The following is a 19,983-nucleotide window of genomic DNA, read 5'->3' as shown; positions in this document are numbered from 1 at the left end:
AAAAATTATCTAGTTAAGGTTTTACTTTGTCCAGGATAGAACCAGCAGAAAGGGGTCAAAAGTAAACACCAGATGAAGATTACCCTTGGGGGAATTCTGTACCCTATGCGGTCACAGAATTTATTCTTTCTATAGATTTATTGGCTCACCCACAGAAAATAGGGAAGCAAAGAAATCTGTGGAGAACACATGCCCCTTCCATGGCAACTTGGACACATCTGCTGCCTGGGAACAGCCAGCAGCAGAAAGCAGATCATTGTGTGTGGACTGGGTATGCATGTGTCCATGAAGAGACATTAAGGCAGGGGTTGGCAACCTATGGCTAGTGAGCCAAATATGGGTCACTAGGGAGCCCGATATGGATCTTCTGGAGCCTCCCTTTCCCCCCGGCCTTCCCCGCAGCAAGGAGCTAGCGCTGGTGCTACAGCCTTATGGTCCCTCGCAAGATTGGAACATCAGCGCTGGCTTCCTGCAGGTGGGGGGGGGGGGGGGGAAGGAGGGAGGAGAAAGCCCCAAACCTCCCCGCTGGATCCAGCATGCAGGGAACAAGCATGCACTGCCTTTTTCCTTCCCCCTGGCATGTGGGGAACAAAAGGAATCAAAAATGGCTCTGTGCACACTGCCCTTTTCCTTCCCCTGGGACACACTTCCTGGAAGTTTCCCCTGCAAAACTTCCTGAAGGTTTCCTTACAGCGAATGGGAGCAGCAGGTGTTACACGGTTCCTGCGATGCAGAGCAAAAACAAGTGACCCCTCAATGCCCAGATCCCAGCCCACCCACTCATCCCCGAGCCAGACACCCTGCCCGTAAGCCTGCTCCTGCCCCCGGCCACTCTTGGTCCCCTGGCCAGACACTCTACTCCGAGCCTGCTCCTGCACCCTATCTCCCACCCAGACCTCGCACCCTCACCCCCTTCTACCACCCAGATCCTGCACCCCCATTCCTTTCCCATCCACTGGCTGCCCTGTCGTGTACACTTAATCACTCATTTCTGGCCCCACCTCAGAGCCTAGGGGAGCCCACAAAATCCACTAACCCTGGAACTCCAAAGAGTAAATCTGGCCTGAGTCTTGAACCTCAGTCCTCCCTACCCCTACACTCCCACACACCACCAGGCTGGAGCACCAGGGGAGCGAAGGCCACATCAGTGAGGGTTGGGGGTTTGGGGAGGATTTTTTGCTTCTTACTTGTGTGGTCCCCAACTGATTTTTCTGTGGGTCAGTGGACCCAACCCAAAAAAGGTTCCCCAATCACGCCGTAAATAAAAACAATGTGGAAACCTTTTGTGTTAGACATAATATTTTACTTTATTTAAAAATGAAGCCGGGACAACAAGTCCCCAGTTGGGCCCAGCTCTCATCGGGCAAAAGCATAACAACACTACTGTATCCCACACACATCAACCCTGAGTCCATCATACACCCAAATCTCCTGCTGAGCCCCTCGAACACTCCAATCCAGACTCCTGCACACCCACATTCCCATGCTATAAAACTGACAGAAGACAGCATGAAGCTGAATTTGACCAGTTTTGATGTAAACTTCAAAGAAATGTGCGAAAAGATGCAACAGCAGACGTCCCGTTAAATAAAGTCTGTAAGTACTTTTTCATTTGATTCATAAATGTTTCATTTATGCTATTATTAATCATTGTGTCAATTATCAATAATATTAAATTTTATGTTTTTTCAGTCATGCAAATGGGCATTCTTATACAGGTCTTTGTTGACCACTGGTTCTGAATTTTGATGTAGCTTAGCTTTTCGGTTTGAAATGACTACCGACCCCTGCATTAAAGGGATGGGGATGGGCACCTGCCTGCATGTGAATGAGTGAGAGAGATTCAAGCTACACTGTCATGGGGCCCCTCCATGCCTTATGAAAATGTGCTTATAAATATGCATAACTCAGATGCTTTAGACAAAATATCTCATGTAACTTATGAGTTTTAATACTACAATCTTCAGAATCTGTATATTCATTTTAATTTAGTAACTTATTTTGATCTGACTATTTTTACTTGCAACCACTTAAATCCTACTTTTTGTACTTAATAAAAACCCTATTATCAGGCCAAGTATAAATAACTGTTACCAGAGGGAAGCAACAGCTGTGCAGCTCTCTTTCACTGATAAAGAGGGCTGACCTTATGAACTTTTCCTGTGTAAAACTTTTACACCGAGAAAGATGGACTTATTTGGGGATTTGATCACTTTTGGGTAATGATTTCCCAGGTGCTGAGCTCTTACAGTTGAGCCATCTTGGAACTGAACCAGTTCAGCGTCTGCTGCTCTGCAAGGGGGACAGTAACCCCAACTCTGTGCCTAGTCTGGTCCAACAGGACAGGATGGTGGGAAGCCCCAGAGAACAGAAAAACAGGTGTTAGTGGCACGATTAGCACACCAGGGGGATAAATCAACGGACGATCTATGAGTGAACCCCATCACATACCCTATGCAGCTTTTAGCAACAAGGCTGTGTTGACACAGTCCAGTTGCTAAAAAAAGTCAGTGTGTATGAAAGCTGTTTGTCAGCACTTTTTCAGACAAAATACTTTTACCCCCAACGACTGAGTTTCAATTTGTCTGTAGGAGTGCACTACTGCTGACAAAGCAGCATTCACACGTGCAAAGCAAGTACAGGTTGGACCTCTCTGGTCCAGCAACCTCGGGACATGACTGACCACAAGAGAGGAAATTTGCTGGACCAACAGAGGTCCCCTGCTACCATCCCCCCACTCACCTCACCTCCCTGCTGCTGGCCCTGGCTGCCTCCCACCCCTGTCAGGCTACTGTGCGGCTGTAGCCCCAGCAGCCTGAACTGCCACAGCCCTGGGCCTGTTACCTTGTCTGCTGCATCCCCAGCCACACTCCCAGGCCTGCCACGTCCCCAGCCCCACTACTAGGCAGCCACACCCCACTGGGACTCCTCGCCAGGACTCCCTAGTCCAGGAACAACCTTGCCAGATATGAAAGTCCAGGTTTTGGGAGGGTCAACCTACACAAGTGCAGACACAACCTAACTCTGTCCCTGTTGCTGAATACTGGGCTTGGAGGCACAGGGCTGGGTGAACAGGCTCCGTTCCTGAGGCAGAGCAGAAATTTAACAACTAAAAAGGCAAGTGCTAATGTTTGTTAATTTCTCCCATTCTAGGAGCCTTATTGTAAATGATAATAAGGAAAACCTCAGCTAAGAAGGTCTATGTGCTTTCTCGGTTTTGGTCCCCCCCCAGCAGAAAGGCACAATGAGATTAGATTACAGCTCAAGATCTATTCTACTTACTCATTTAAAAAAAATGCAGGACAACGATTAGCAAAACAGTATGACTTTCTTGTGTGAAAGTCTAAGCAATTTAAAGTGACATTCAATTCTACAGAACACCAACGAGCACAATAAAAGAAACATAAATTAAATGAAAATCCAGGATTAGAACTGGAATGCAGAGTCTCGGTTACCAGATATTTGAAAATTAACTTTCACATGTTTAGGAAATGCTGAACGCTTTCTCTCCCCCCCCCCCCCCCCCGGTAGTTTACATAAATTACCAAAATAAGTGAAACTGCTGTGATTATACTGCATTATTTTGATAAATAAATTATGCAAAATTTTGGATTTTTTGGTCTGAATTCCTCCAGGAGTAGAAGATGTAGCATGAAAATAGAGCAAATAATGATCAAAGTTAAATACAAGGAGATTGTAAAAAAGGGAGAGTTGGGGGATGGACAGAAGAAAAAGAAAAATTCTAGTAAAAATATATTGTATGTAGAATTTTGAGGGTTAATTTGTATTTGTGCTAGAAAGACATGTTTGCTTCTTTTTCATCTAATTTTCTTTGGAAAAGTTTGAATTAATACTAAATCATGAGATTTTTTTCAAATCTAAAAATAGCTCAATAGGTTTTTCAAAAATCTGGGACCCCATGAGGTCAAATACTGAGGTCTATTAAGAGGTCAAATACTGAAAGTCGTTAATTTTTTTTTATCTATTCCTTTCTCAGTTAAACTCCTAGTAAAGTTGGTTTTTTTTCTTTTTTTCCCCACCTTTTCCATTCCTTTTTTCACTCATTGATTTCAATAATAGTTTGCCTATGTAAGGGTTACATTGTAGGGCCTGATATTCAGGTCTGCATGGGCAGACCCTCACAGTTGTCAATAAGGGTACGTCTGTCTACACTGCAAGCAGTTATTTCAAAATAGTGTCAAAATACCGTCAAGCTGGATGACTTCTTACCCTGACTCCTGTTACCCTCATCATGAGGAATAAGGGAAGTCGGAGGAAGAGTGCTTTATTTCAAAATAAGATACTCAATTGACATAGTTCAGTTTGCATAGTTTATTTCAAGTTAAGCTCTGCAGTGTAGACACATCCTGAGATTCCTCATCAGTGCAGGATCCATCTATGTAGGTCCTGCTGCAGGATCAGGACCTATGAGCCTGAGTCAAAGTCTACTGAAATCAACAGAAATTCCCCAATAACTTCGTTGGGTTTTGGTTTAAGCTTCAACTGAAGAACTCAAAATGTGGCTCAATAATCCCTTCTACTTATATAGTGCCTTTCATCCCAGATAACATGTACCCAGATGGACTGAATTACAACCAGGATAATGCCTGTGACAACTGCATAAGTTACAAAGCTGGAGAATACAAGTAAATTGCATGACTTGCCCAAATAAGCATCTAAGCACTATTCCTGCCCCACCTCTTATATCAATTGTTTTTAAAAAATGAAAGAATACCAATTTCCCATTATTTGAACAAGTAAGATATTTTAATTAGCTCATATGAATTACGTCAAGAGACACCCAAGCTACTGAACAAATCAATACTTTTTCCCTAAATGTTAGGGAACATTTGTTAGTCCTCAAATGTGACTGATACCAACACAAATATGAGAAACTTAGGGTTTATAAATTATAATTTAAAATAATAATTCATTTTAAAAGAGATTTTTATAGGCACAAAAAACTGTTCTTATAAAAGTTTGAAGCACAAGAATTATACCCTACCTATTGTACAAAGAGAGAATGAAAACATTAAAAAAATTAGAGCAAACTCTGTCCCTCAATTAAAAGTTGAGCTAGTCAACAATGTTAATAACTGATAATGTGCTAATTCTGTTCTTGTAATCTTGTTATGATAAGCTGTATTGCTTGCACCACTGACGACCTTTAATTTATTTTCTTGTGTCAAACTTTATCATCAAACACTGTATAATCAACAGCAAGCTTTGTGGGTTCTTGTAATCTACAGCTCACCTATTCTGAAACTATTTTGTTTTAGAACCGTTTTCTAACATTTGCGTTGTTCCCCAGCTTTCTGTAACCCATTATGTAAAATATTACATTAAAATGTGATTTCAACACACACATAACCTACTGCACTCCAAGTACAACAGAGGAGCACTTACTGCCATTGTCGTCAGAATCCTCGCTGCTGCTAGGAAGCCGACCTCGTTTCATGATCTCCACGGGAAACAGCAGGTGGCCTGCAAAGCAATGAGACAGCACTTAACCCAAGATAATACACAACCATGAAGTTGTGTTTCCACTGGCATTCCAGGATATACAGCACACAAATGAAAATAAATTGATTTAAATAGCCTTTGAAATATAAACAGTAAACATCCAAAAGATGCGTAATTAGATATGTATCATATGGGCAGGTGAAAATGTGATTTAAGGAAGTGTGATGACAGTCTTGTGGTCACATTAATTTCAAGAAGCAAAAGCATATTTTTGTGTTTTCAGAAGTCTTAAAGTAGGCAAATACCTACAGCAAAAGTATTCACATTGGGTTAGACCTTCCCCCACCCACTGTGACTCTAGATTTAAAATCAAATTACGGTATTATTGCCTCTGTAAATGTATAGACTGGCTGATACGTTTTTGAATCAAGTTTAGTCCTCATGGAAGGTGCCAGCCTAAGAGCAGTAGAGATAGAAATCTTCCATTTATTCACAGAGCAGCAATTCTCTGAGAATAGTTGTGATGAGAGAATAGTTCCCTCCTCCCGAATATGATTTTATTACCTCTCTGGCCTAATGCCAATTGTTATGCTGGTTTCTTTGAGGCAAGCCTGTTCTGTAGGAGTTAGACAGACCTCCAATTCTTAATACAAAAGCTACTAGGTTATAACTTTCAGTAACTATCAAACTGCGCTGCCCTACAACCCACTGAGAAGTGAAAGTATGTGTATCTTAACACCAACACTCTGAACACAGGGGATACTGTCTAACGCTTTATGATGTGGAATAATTCTAAATTAAATTTTCTCTAAAGTTTTCAATAGCTGGTGAACATCGACATGTAAAAGCCTATAAGAATTGAAGTTAATAAGTGGAAACAACATGACAAATGTAGCAAACCATGTTCACCATGAGTTAAAGGGACAAGTACTCTAGCGTGTATATCAGATTCAATGAGTCTTCATTTGCCATGCATCAACTGTAGTGAAAATGAGAACTGGGTGGTGCGTTAGCAACAAAATGCCAATGTACACTCCGCAGGGGCAGATTCAGAAACAAGCTGCCTAAGGCTTTTGATTCTTGCTTGGTGCAAAAAATGTAAAGTTGGATTCTCATATAAATTAGAATTTCCTAAGTACCTTTCTGGAAAATAGCTCTATGCTGTAGGGGCCAATGGCAGCTTCAACACAAAGACAAATATGATTATCTCATTGTAGTAAAACTGCTGTGAGTACTTTTAACTTTTGTAAGGACAATTCCCATTGAAAAAAATGAGTGTTGACCAAAAGCTGCTGTGAATCCCAATAAAACCATACAAAAACCTTCTCAAACAAAAAACACTTGCATAAAATGGGTAAGGGATTTTTGTTTCTTTAATTAACTCCTAATTTATCATCATTGAAAGATCATGTGTAATGAAAGCTCCAATGATCTTTTCCTTCTCCAAGGAACCTGGTATAATAATAATGGTAGGTGTATTGGAGGAGCTCATCTTTTGCAGCACTAGTACATGTAAACTTGGATACAAGACTGATTTATCTAACCCAAAGGGACTTACCATACCAGAAATTGAGTAAATATGGCTCACTGAGATGCACAGTGGTTTTATGTTGCATATATCTGGCCACTAAAAGTGAATATGTAACCAAGTAGCTCATTTCATGACTTTCCAATGCTATTTTATAGAGGGCAATTTATATTTAGAGGCAAAAGAATAATAATTTACACAATCTTCCCCCACATAATTTCAGAGGTGAAAGAATAATAATCAGTTACACAATCTCCCACAATTATATTATTAAACTCTTTCTAAATCAGTAGTTTTAGAATAAGCTAGAACTTTATGCATTTAATAGACAGATACACATATTAAGATCAAAATACATAAGTCAGGCACCAGCCACAAAGTTTGGATATAGATCTGAATTAAGTGTAAACATTTCAGATCCAGGGCTTGATATAGGAATGTTAGATACCAATTAACTGAACAGCTGTGTAACCAAACAAAATATTATTGGTTACATGACTATTCAATAGTCCACAGGGGTGGCAGCCAGTGCACTCCCGGGCCCATTCCCAAGAACCCACCTACCACCCGGCACTGCTGCCTCTGTATCAGTGAAAGCAGCACAGGATGGCTGGGGGGAGCCAGTCCATGAGGGGAGCTGGTTTTAAAAATCAGCTCCCTGTGCAGAATGGCTCCCAACTGCCACCCTGATCTACTGCCTCTGATACAGCAGTCCCTGTTTGCAAGGGGTCCAAGCTCCCTGCAGACAGAGACTGCCCTGGCATCCCATGGAACAGCCTCTGTTCACAGCTAGCCTGGGCCAGCCACAGACAGAGGCAACTTTGTGGCAGTAGTCCATGGAGGATCCAAGCTCCTTGTGTAGAGAGGCTGCACCAGCATCCCATGGAGCAACCTCTCTCTGCAGTGAGCCTGGGCCCACCGCCCCGCCCCCCCCCTCCCGCCTCTGAGTGGGGCAGCAACACAGCTGGGGGAGGGGAGGCGGCTTCATGAAGCCAGCACAGGAGGAAAGCCAGCTTAAAAGCCAGTTCCCCATGCGCATGGGCTCCCACCTGTCCACCCCCTCCTCCCCCCCGCCTCTGATAGAGAGGCACCAGTGCAGGGGGGAAGCCGCTCACATGAGCCAATATGTGCAGGGATCTGGCTTGAAAGCTGGCTGCCCGCATCTACCAGCTCCCGCCTGCCCCCCTCGCCCTTTGCACTGCTGGCTCTCTATCAGAGGCAGCAGCTCTGGGGTGGGGATGGGACAGACAGCTCCGCAGATCCAGTACTCGTGGAGAGCTGGCTTCAAAGCTGGCTTTCCACTGCAGCAGCTCCCACTCCCTCCCCGCTGCAGGAAGAGGGGGAGTGGGTGTAGTCAATAAGATTAACCGATAAGCCTAGGCTTATCAGTTAATTATGTACTCGATTATAGGTTGACATTGTAAAGAAGGGTCATTTGAAAATTTAGATTCAAATCCCCCAAAAACATGTGAAAAACGTTTTTCCGAAGAAGCATGCATGAGCTCTAACCAAGCCTACTCAAAGATGAAATACACCTCTGACCCAATCTACACCTCCTCGCAAGCCACAAACTCTACCAGTAATTTAAAGAAATATTAACAATGCCAATATTGAATAGTCTATTTTCTTACAGTGGAAATATTTCCTATGATGCAAGTAAAGAGAGAACTGAGCAAACAGTGGGGAAAAAAAAATCTAAGATGCATACCTATCACCCTTAACTCCCCTGCTGACCCATCTCTGACCTTTTCATACTGGTGCACAATTGGGATGTTAGATATTAGTTATTTTAGTAATTGGGTAGCTTCAACAATTTTTAGCGGTTACACAATTGCTATATTGCTCCTCCACAGGGGCTGGGCCAGTAGCCAGTATGCTCCCGGTTCCAGTCTTTGGGAGCCCCATGCCACCCCACGCTGCTGCCTCTGTATCAGAGGCAGCGGCACAGGATGGCAGGCAGAGCCGGTCCACAAGGGAAGTGGTTTAAAAACTGGCTCCCTGTGCAGACTGGCTCACCTGCCACCTCGCGCTGCTGCCTCTGATAGAGAGACAGCAGCGTGGCATGGCAACAACCCCGGTCTGCAGAGGGCCCGACATCCCACAGAGTAGCCTCTGTCTGTGGCAAGCCCATGCCCACCACGGACAGAGGCTGCTCCGGCATCCCACTGCACTAATACAGAGACAGAAGCGCGGGGCGGCAGCTGGTTCCGTAGGAGAGGGGCAGCATGTGGGAACCCTGGGTATGCTGGGAGCCAGCTTAAAAACCAGTTTCCCGTGCACCCTGGCTCCCACAGTGCTAGCTGCCACCCCACACTCTGGGCTCTGCAGTGTAAAGCTTATACAGCAGAGCCTGCAGCACAGCCAGCTCTACCAGGAAGCTGGGAGTCAGCTTCCAGCATGCACTGGCTGCCAGCCCCACTCCCAGGGAGCTGGCTCCACTGCAGTATAAGCTTTATATTGCAGAGTACAGATGTTAAGAGGCAGGTAATTGGCTAATTGTGTAGTCAATAGAATTGTTATCGACTACATCATTAGTTGATAAGGGAAGGTGCTCAGTCCCAGCAGCCCGTGTCTGTGGGGGGGTCTTAGCAGGGAACTGGGACACCTGTGGATGGGGCTGCTGTTGGAGCAGCCTCTGCCCGCGACAAGCCTGGACCTACCATGGGCAGAGACTGCTTTGCGGCAGCCTCCCCTGCTCCCACCCCCACCCCCACTGCCTAGGATAGAGGCAGCAGAGGGGAGAGGCAGGTGGCACTGCAGAGATGGTGCTGGGGGAACCGGCTTTTAAGCCACCTTCCCTCCAGCATTGGCTCCTGCTTCCTCCCCCATCGCCCCCTTTGCTGCCTCTGGTACAGATGCCATAAGCGGATACAGAGGCAGAAAGAGCTTGGGAGGAAATGCAAGTAATCGACTCGACTACCCAATAAGCCTAGGCTTATCTAGTAGTCAACTACTCGCCTACGTCCCCACTGCAGACCCCGCAATGTGTAATCATGTAACTGCTAAGGTTTTTAATGCTTATGTGATTACCTAATTAATTGCTTTTTAACGTCCCTAATCACAACCCAAACCCTCTGAACATCTGTCCCTAATCACAACTCCCTCCAAAACCCTGCACCCCTATCCTGCACCCATCCCCCCAAGTAAGAATCTTTTCCTGCACACATATCTCCCCCCTCCCCAGATTCTACACTCACTTCTGCATGGTAATCCCCTCCCCTGATAACGGCCCCATCCCTTCACCCCAAATCCCTCTCAGACCCCACTTCCCCTCCTACACCTCAATACTCGATGCTGAGTTCCCTTCTGCATCCAACCTCTATCTCAGACTCCGCACCTCCTCCATTAATATCATAGAAGAGTACGGCCCTTGACCACTGACCAAATTCATGGAGTGCACCCCCATCAAAAATTATTCCCCTCCCCCTCTAACAGAAAGTGAAGACTGGGAGACCCTGCCTCCAGTGCAACACAGTTTAACTGGAAGCAGTCATGGCCCTGCTGCTTGTACTCCTGGATCACAAGGAATATTGCTCTGAGTGCTGCTTGCAGTAGTCAGGGTATGTCTGGATAGGGTAGAAGTCATGACTCTCTGACTCCCCGCCACATGCAAACTGACTATCAACATCAGGACAGCGCTGTCAGCTGGATGGCAGACACTACACTTGCACGGAGTGCAGCAAGTGCTGCTGCTCTCTGTCTTTCCCCAGAGCCCAGGAAGCATTATTCTTTACAGAGACATGCCACCACCTGTCACATCACTCAGCTATTACAGGTGTTTTGTTCTTCTTTTGCTACACTGGCTCTAAGAGCTATAATCAGGCTTTAATTCATCAAGTACGTACACCGTTTTGAAGATGTGAAGCACTGGGCAAGTGCTAAATACTATTCAGACCACTTTAAAATGCATATTATTTAATAATCCGGGAGGCTGCTTTTGAGTCACTAATGTCTATGACATAGTGACAATCCCTATCCATATTTGTAAAATACGATGCAAATAAATCACTAATTGGCATTCAAATCAATGCCCTACTTCAGAATCATTTCATACTTCCAAATCTTTGCTGGGATTCAGTAATAATATCCATCCCATTACATCTTCACGCAATTGGCGAGGTGCAGTAAGGACAACAGAATTTATGCTTGCCTCTGAGGAATCCACTACCAGATGCAAAATACGGAATCTGAACCTCCAGTGCGATACAGTATAGTAAATCCTCTGCTCTTATCAATATGGTGCGGTGCTTTGCTTTTCTTAGCACTGTTAGGCTATGTCTACACTACCAGGGTATTTCAAAATAATAACTCCCAAAATAACTATTTTTGAATAAGCTTATTTCTCTTCACAAGCATGAGTTATTTCAAAATAACAAGGTGATTATTTTGAAATAGGCTTAGTTGTGTGAATGTTCGCCTTTTTTTCTAAATAAGGGGAGTTATTTCGAAATAACTCCCCAGTGTAGATATGCCCTTAGAGACTAATTTAGAAAAGGAAAGAAGGGACATAAAAATTAAACTGAAGAATAACATCAATGTATTTCTTGTTACACCTGTTCATTCACACAGTAATCAGTAGGACTGCAATTATAGAACTAAGGGCAAAATCTGACCCTATTTTTTTTAAGTAGGCAATCTAGTTTCCTTAGAACAGAAGCCCAAACAATGTCATGTAAACAATTGCACATAATGTACACATAGTGTAAATAGAATTTTTCATGCTTCTATTGCCTGGTAACAAAATTCCATGTTTTGTTTTGTTGTTATTGAATCTAATCTGATGTTCTTTCTAAGTGACAGGGAGTTTGGGGAAGGAGGTATAGTTTAAAAATGGCAAATTGCTATTTTTATAATGGCTAACTAGAGATTTTCAAAATAATTATAAAAAATTAAATATGCATCCTCAGGTTAATGCTTTTATATATCATATTTCCCAACAGATAATTTTTTAATGATTTTATGGACCTCTGGGTAAACAGAGTTTATAATTCAAACTCTGACAGACCATTAACTATAACAGTGTTAATGTGTGTCACTATAATAAACTGCATTCAACAGCTGCAGACAGTAAGGAAAGAATGCAAAATTATGACAGATGTACACCCTGAAGACAGAGAGAAAAATTAGCTATTCTTGAAAGTTACCAACTGCAGTGATACTAACTACACTGAGACCTAATTATCAGCACGCAAGAGATCACTTCAAACACTTTTGTACAAATGGGAAGCAAAGAATAATCTCATCTTAATCAACTGGATGGTAGATGAAGACATTAGTCTCCAATTACTATATCCTTTAAACAGTCTTGCTAGTTCCCTTCCAACAGATACCATTCAGAAAACACTATTTCAGGTACTAGACATGTGAATAGATGCATATACCCCCAACAAAAATATGATCCAAATAAAATCAATTCTGATACTTTATATTCTGCTATCCCACTTTTTCATGTGTACAGAAAACATAACTGGAGCTAGAATTCTATCCAAAAAGGGATGTTGGGCTTTTCTGCAGTAAAAAGGCCACAGAGGCTTGATACGTGGAGAAGAAACCCTCACAAACTTGCATGGAAAATATACGGGCCCAATCTATTTGCCTTATGAATCTGGAGTATTTCCAACTGCCTTTCAGTAGAGCTATTCAAAATCAGGGTAAATTAAAGCAGAATTTGATTATAAGGTCAATCATCATTGCCCTACCACTTGTATAATCATTGGTACTGCAAAGTGAGTTCATTCTGGTTTTGGTAGCATTTTATATTGCCTTTGCACTAGTGTAAATGACTACTCAGTGTAAGGAGGAATGAGAAATTAGATCCTACCTATTAATTTCATCCATCCCTCATCCATTAGATGTATCTGACTACTTTAATCTAGAGTGAGCTGTCAACTTGCCCAATTCTACCAGGTAGCAGCAGTGTAAAGAGGCAGCACTGACTATATGGAAAAAGCACTGGGCAGAGGATGCTTTTTTTTAAATGTGATCTAGAAATGAAAGCAGAGAAGCTAGAAGGGAAATTTACAGCTATTATTTTATTGGAGACATATATATGAAACATAGCTTCAAATCAGCAGTGGTGGAGAATCTGCTTCTTCAGGGAGAATCCTGTCACTAAAACGCACACTCTTGCAATTTGGAGAGAATATTCCACTGACTATGAAAAGCTCTAGAAACAGAATCATACCAAACATATTTTAGTGTAATGTTTATTAAGGTCTTATGTTTGCAAGCATGCTTATTTACAAAAGAACTACTTGCAAAAGAGTTAATCCAAAACACAGTAAAATCTCTTTATTTGGAAATGGATGTGCCAAATAGGCTGTTTTAGCTTTTATTTAAAATAAAAGTTAAAATTAAAAATGAACAGAAAACAACTGTTGGTAGTTTGCTGTACAATTACCATAGCTTCTAATGTAACAACTCCCCAAAAGGGCAGATATCTATGCTTAAAACTTTCACGTGGCTACATAAACTAATCATTTATGTCAAGCCATGGCCCATTATTAGTTGATGAGTGACAAGTCTAAAAATCTAGCATAGATTCCATTTGCTGGCATTACAATCATTTTTATTAGAAGAATTATTACTAAGAAAGGGCCTGCAGATGAAGAATTAATCATAGGTATATTTATTCCCATGAAAAGGCAACACTAGTTCAGACCAAAGGTCCATCTGGCCCAGCGTACTGTCTATTGACAATGGCCAATACCAGGTGCTTCAGAGAGAATGAACAAAACCTGACAATTATCAACTTATCTAGCCTGTCATCCATGTCCAGCTTCTGGCAGTTGGAGATTCAGGAATATGTAGAGCATGGGACTGAATCCCTGGCCATCTAGGCTAATAAGCACTGATGGGCCTGTCCTCCATGAACATATGTAATTCCTTTTTTAACCCTGTTACAGCTTTGGCCTTTATAACATAGTCTGGAAACAAGTTCCACAGGTTGACAGTGCATTGTGTGAAGAATTATTTCCTTGTGTTTGTTTTAAACTTGTGGCCTTGTTTCATCTGGTGACCCCTGGTTTTTGTGTTGCATGGAAAGAGTGAGCAACACTCGTTTCTTGCTTTCTCCACACCATTCATGTCACCCCTCAGTCATCTCTTTTCTAAGATGAACAGTCCCCAGTCCATATCAAGATCTCTTTCTATGGAAGCTATTTCAATATCTCAATCATTTTTGTTGTCCTTCTCTATACCTTCACCATTTCTAACAAATATCTTTTAGAAGGGGCAACCAGAACTCCACACCATATTCAAGATATTAGTGTACCACAGATTCAGTTGGTGTCATTACAATATTTTCTGTAACATTTTTCCCCCGTTACTGGCTGCTACTGCACACTGACTGAATGTTTTCATAAAGCTATTTACAATGACTTCAAGATCTCTTTCTTTCAGTAGTAACAGCTAATTTAAATGCCATCATTTTGTGTATCTCACTGAGATGATTTTTTCCAATGTGCTTTACTTTCCATTTACTAACAGTGAATTTCAGCTGCAATTTCACAGAGATAAGGTGGGTGAGGTAATATCTTTTATTGAACCAACTTCTGATGATGAGAGATACAAGCTTTCAAAATACACAAAGTTGCATATAAATCTGCCATCTTATCACTCAGGTTAGTAAAATCCTTTGGTAACTCTTTGCAGTCAGCTTTGAAATGTTTGCATCATCTGCATATTTTGTCACCTCACTTCTCATCTCCTTTTTTCCAATACATTAACGAATATGATGACAGAACAGGTTCAAATACATATCTTTGGAAGGCCCCACTATTTATCTCTCTCTCTACTGCGCTAACAATTAATATTCCTACCCCTTTGTTTCCTATTTTTAACCACGTTCTGATCCATGAGATGTCCTTCCCTCTCATCCTATGGACTACTTAGTTTGTTAGTATTTGTAAAAGCCCAGGTACTCTATATAACTGTATGGCCTTTGTCCACATGCTTGTACATAGCTAATAATTGGGGAAAGTTCTAATAGATGACAAATCATTCCTTATAATTTAGGAAAGCCCTGTTGATTCCTAATCAATATACCCAGTTCACCTGTGTGTCTGATCAACTTTACTCTGATTTCAACTGATTTGCCTGGTACATAAGTTAGCCTTCCTGCTCTGTAATTACCAGGATCATCTCAAAAAAATTGTTTTAATCAACAATATATTGGCTAGCCTCCAATCATCTGGTAGAGACTGATTTAATATGTTACATCTTACAAATAATAGTTCTGCAATTTCATACCCAGTTCCTTCAGGACTGTTGGGTGAATACCATCTACTCCCATAACTTATTGCTTGTTTAATTTATCAATTTGTTCCAAACCACCTATCCCATACCAACACCTTAATTCTCAAAGTGCTCTTGAAAACTAAATAATTCTAAAAAAAAATCACCTACTATTGTTAATTTGCATATTGATCAAAACAAGTAGTCACTGCTGCAATAATGAACTGGAAAGCTAGAACTGCTTTCCTTACTGAAAGGCTTCCTCATTTGGGAGGCTTATTTTAAGGCCATGCTTAAAGTCTGTTTTTCAGGTAAATAAGCATTTTTGTTACTTGTATTCTTTAAATCTCGGACTCTCTATTTTTCAGTTCCTCCTGGTTCAAATATATGTTCCTACTCCTAGCTCCCCAGCATGCTTAGACAGCAGTGCTAAGAGGTAGAGTCATGTCTCTTAAACCCGCCCAGTTTTTCCGATCCACACAACACAGGGCTCATTTATCGCCAGCCTTAGCAATACCGGTGCCGAGGGCTCGCAGCGCCGCCGCTGAAGCTGCTCGTACTGAGAGGTCCGGAAGCATCAGACACGAACAAAGACTGAGGAGAGAGGTGGAGAAGCCGGGAAGGAACAAGTATCACACTTAACTCCTGCCCCCAGCTGCGCTGCTGTCGCCGGACTAACCCCTTTTTGCGATTATGGCACCTTTTGCACAGCAGGCAAAAATCCCATTTTACGTACACCTCCCCGTCTGTCTCCATTTGAAACTGACCAGATCTCCCCCGCCTACCCTCCTCCTGTGCTCCTCACCTCCCACCAGATGCACCAATCCGCTCAGCCTCAGCTGCAAATCAAACTTGATGCCCTCAGCTCAGCTCCCAAATCCATATCATTTCTACGGCCAAGCAACCCTCCCCATCTCCACCCCCCGCTCTCCATGTTGCAATGTCTGGGGAGGGTGAGGTGGGGGACGGTTTAGACTAGGATTGAATAGCAGCAGCACTAAGACTTGAGGTTGCTTTCCGTCGGTCTCTCCTCCCACTCCCAGACAGTTCTGGAAACTGTGTATCACCTCTTGTCATAGGAAACCATCCAGCAGGCGGTGCAAACAAACACACATCTCCTACCACCACCCTCGTCAAAATAATAAAATCCGCGCCATAAACTGCTAATGAATGCTGGCGCTAATGAACACTGGCAAGAAAAAAATCAAGACCCGAAGCCTGACAATCTGCAAAATCTGAGCATGTAACGAGCAGAGTCCAGGGATACGAGTGCAGCAGGGCGGCTTTGTCTAATTTCAGCAACTGGAATAATCGCCTGCGCTGCACTCTTGCCTTCTCCTCTGGGGACGCCAAGGATAGCCCGTTAGATCGAAATGATGCGGTTATTTGAAAACACCATAACCTAGTCCCATTTTCCTTGTAAAGACCTTGGTAAAGGAAGAGGGGGGGATATTAAGAGCCAAAGTCTCCCTTACACCTGTGCAATCCCTCAGACATTTTGCACCACCCCCTGGTTTCATTCGTATATCATCGTAAGTGCATGTCAGCATCATTTAGGAGATTTAAGAACTTCATCCGTAAACCCTATTGCCACTCATTGTATTGATTATCCATCACCGTAGTACTTGGGAAATTAATGTGCCACCCCAATGATTTAATCCGACAGTGCCCATAATAGGATCTACGTTACTCAAATGCCACCGCCTCACAGCGCAAGTGGGCACTGCTGTCTCGGTGCGACTGCACGGGGTAGTTGTGGGCAGAATTTAGCCCTCGGTCTCTCAAGGAACAAAACATGGCTCGCAGAAGTTCCTCTCGAGCACCCGCACGTGTTTGCTTGGGCCGTGGAACCCCGCACGGATCTCAACTCGCCGGCCCCCAGCGGGAGGGGGCTGGGGAGCATCGCTTTGGATGGGGAGGTTCCTAAGCCTCCCGGCCGGTTCTTGTTGCCTCCGTGCACCTGCTTCCTTTTGCCCCTTCCCGTCCCCCCTCCCACACCCAGCCCGGAGGCGCCCGATGAAGCAAACCCCGCCTCTCTCCCGCGGGGGGGGGGGGGCAATCTCCGCAGCCAGTGAGACCGTTCCGAAGGGATTCGAATCTGGGGTCAACATTCCACATTCCGGCCCTGGCCCGCATTCATCGCTCTCGCCAGCGGCACAGAAGCTGCTGCCACCCAGCAGAGCCCGAGCAGCCAAACAACCGCCCCCTCCTCCCTCAGACACACACAACACACCCCTTCCCTCCGTACACTCACACTCTCCCAACACGTGCACTTCAGGGCTGTTACAACTTGCTCTCCAGCAGGAGCTACTGTACACTCGGACTCAGTTGAAAATAAACGGCTCTACTATAGCAGTGTACTAAAAGCCTCCCCCTCCACACATGTCCATTAGTGCCTAAAATCACAATCGCGTCTAGTTCAGGACTAACTGGCCAACACTCTCCTACCCCAATAGGAAACTTCTGCCTATTTTCTCCGGTGAACGGTTTTTATACTTTGCGAGCATTTTTTTTTAACTACAGCAAGTGAAATCCAAACACAATTTGCATGAATGTAATTGCAAAGCTGCCTGCACATAACACACACCCTTACTGCCCTTGAATTGATGCAACGGATATTTTGGACATGTGGGCGACACGGTGACAGATTCTGACTACGACCACCCCTCCCCCTTTCTATAGCGTCTATATCTAAAAGGACCTGCGCTTTGCAATTGCCATCTGTCTACCAACTTGATCCAACGCTTTTTACTTTTAAACTAGGCTGACCCAGCATTGATTAATTCAGATACCCGCGTCCCCACTCTCTTTTTTAAAAAACTACAGCAAAGTCAAATACATATACAAATTTTAAAAACCCTCAGTGCAGTATTGTGTTGATTTAGCTGGTGCACCTTGAAAGCTGCAAGAGCCTTATTTGCCATTGCAAAGTCTGCAGCAAAATGAAAACCAGCTAGCAGAACACTCCTTACATCACATCGTTTCTCAAAGCTGCAAAATAATCATCTATTTCCTCCTCCCACCGCTCCCTCCCTCCCCAGCAATGCACAAGTTGCTTGTGGGATAGTGAAGCTGCAACTCAACTGCCTCCCCTCGCTCCATATCAAGAAGCAAATCTTTTGGCGCCATATTAATGACGTACTATATTATTTCCACTAGGCAGCGACCTTCGGCATTAAATTGCTCTCTAGCTGCTTCTGGAGAACTCCAAAGCAAAGCAACAAAAACCCATCAAATATGGCTGTGCTGGCTGTTCCCCCGGCTCACTCTGCGGCGGCGGCGTGGAGGAGAGTCAGAATCTGGACACAGTTACCTGCTCCTGCTGCCGCGATGGTTGCCAGTGAGGTTGGAGTTTCTCTGCGCGAAGGGGTCTGTGCTGCCTCATGAGTTCAGACAAGCACTGGAGAGTGGGAGCAGATTGTGGCTCCCTTCACACACACACACACACACACACACACACACACACACACATACAGACTGACTGACGTTTTTACTTGTTATGGAGGAAGGACTCTGTGAATCAAACTCATTTCTGGGTCACTGCTGCCACAGGGGGGAGCTACTTTAATCCCCTGCCAAAACTAGAAGGAGAGAGAGCGAACAGAAAGGAAAAAAACAGGGTGGGGAAGAGAAGAGGATAGACTACAACACTTAGGAACTGTCTGATTTAACTCTTCACAGCCCTCACTGGAGAAGTCGTGCTCCGTTTACAAATGCAGGGAGGTGCCTTCATTTCTGAATGGATTTTACTGAAGTATCTCTTTCTTGTGAGGAAGAATATTTTGCTTTGAGACATTTCCAGTCTAACTCACCCCCTCGCTTGAAGTCTTACTCATTCAATATTGTCACTCACTGCTTGAGAGCAGCCCTGTATACCACTCTTACTGCCAACCACGAATATTCAAGTTCCTTGTTTTTCAAATAGTGTGCATATGTATCTTCTGCTAGTGTGCATGCACACTATTAGAAGATTTGTTTCTAGGGAATTATTTGTGCATGTTTGCACTAGGTATTGTTACTGTCTCAAAATATTTCAGAAATATTAATTTATTAATGCCTCATGCCATCCCTCTAAGGTAGGTATGGCCAGGGCTCTATTTTTTAAAGAAGGGAATCCGAGTCTCAGAGCAGTTAAATAACTTGCCCACATTCATACATGAATAATGGTCAAGCCCAAGATTTAGAATGGATTTCTGATATTCAGTCTCCCATCTAACTCTTCTGCTTCCCAAACTTTTCCAAAGGAGATTGGGGGAAACAGGGCCAAAATGTTCCGAAGTTCTTTTTAAATCAAATTTAGTTCTTTTTAAATACAAGTTCAGAATAAGTGTATTATAAATAAAAGTATTTACCAAAGATTTCATTATGAAAAGGGGCATTTAAATGCAGACTAATTTTTAGTTTAAAATGCTTTTTCGTCAATCCATTAATTCATTTTCCATGAGAAAACAGTGGAGACTCTTACACAGAACAGAGTTCCATGTATAAACAGGAAAGAATAACGATATAGAGAACAGGTATTGTAATTTCAAATACAGAAAAAAAAAGCTGTCTGTGTAAAATACAGGCAGCCCCCGGGTTACATGGATCCGACTTACATCGGATCCCTACTTACAAACGGGGTGAGGCAACCCCACACTAGCTGCTTCCCCCCAGCAGACCAGGGAGATGCGAAGCTAGCGCCCCCCCCACCACCACCACCAGACCAGGGAGTCGCGGAGCGGCTTTTCTCAGCAGATACCTCAGCTTGAGAATAA

At 43.4% G+C, this 19,983-nt stretch overlaps 1 protein-coding gene across 3 annotated transcripts in view; it reads right to left on the bottom strand.

Annotated features, from left to right (window-relative positions):
• The window catches only part of JADE1 (jade family PHD finger 1), a 74,519-nt gene extending 55,801 nt beyond the window's left edge, over nt 1-18,718 (bottom strand). For 2 of the 3 annotated variants that reach the window (XM_075929964.2, XM_075929966.2), the window contains exons 1-2: nt 15,744-16,002; nt 5,407-5,484 (exon numbers count right to left, since the gene is read on the bottom strand). In XM_075929964.2, the coding sequence (XP_075786079.2) occupies nt 5,407-5,484; nt 15,744-15,804 (139 nt within the window). In that variant the 5' untranslated portion in view covers nt 15,805-16,002. Of the gene's footprint in view, nt 1-5,406; nt 5,485-15,743; nt 16,003-18,539 lie in introns of those variants that run through there. The other variant, XM_075929967.2, reaches the window with a different exon arrangement.
• Between the last annotated feature and the right edge of the window lie 1,265 nt (nt 18,719-19,983).

Source organism: Pelodiscus sinensis, chromosome 4 (genome assembly GCF_052426305.1).
Source record: "Pelodiscus sinensis isolate ZL-2025 chromosome 4, ASM5242630v1, whole genome shotgun sequence".
Lineage (NCBI taxonomy): Eukaryota > Metazoa > Chordata > Testudines > Trionychidae > Pelodiscus > Pelodiscus sinensis.
The sequence above is the reverse complement of the archived record's forward strand: the minus strand, read 5'-3'. Positions and strand labels throughout refer to the sequence as shown.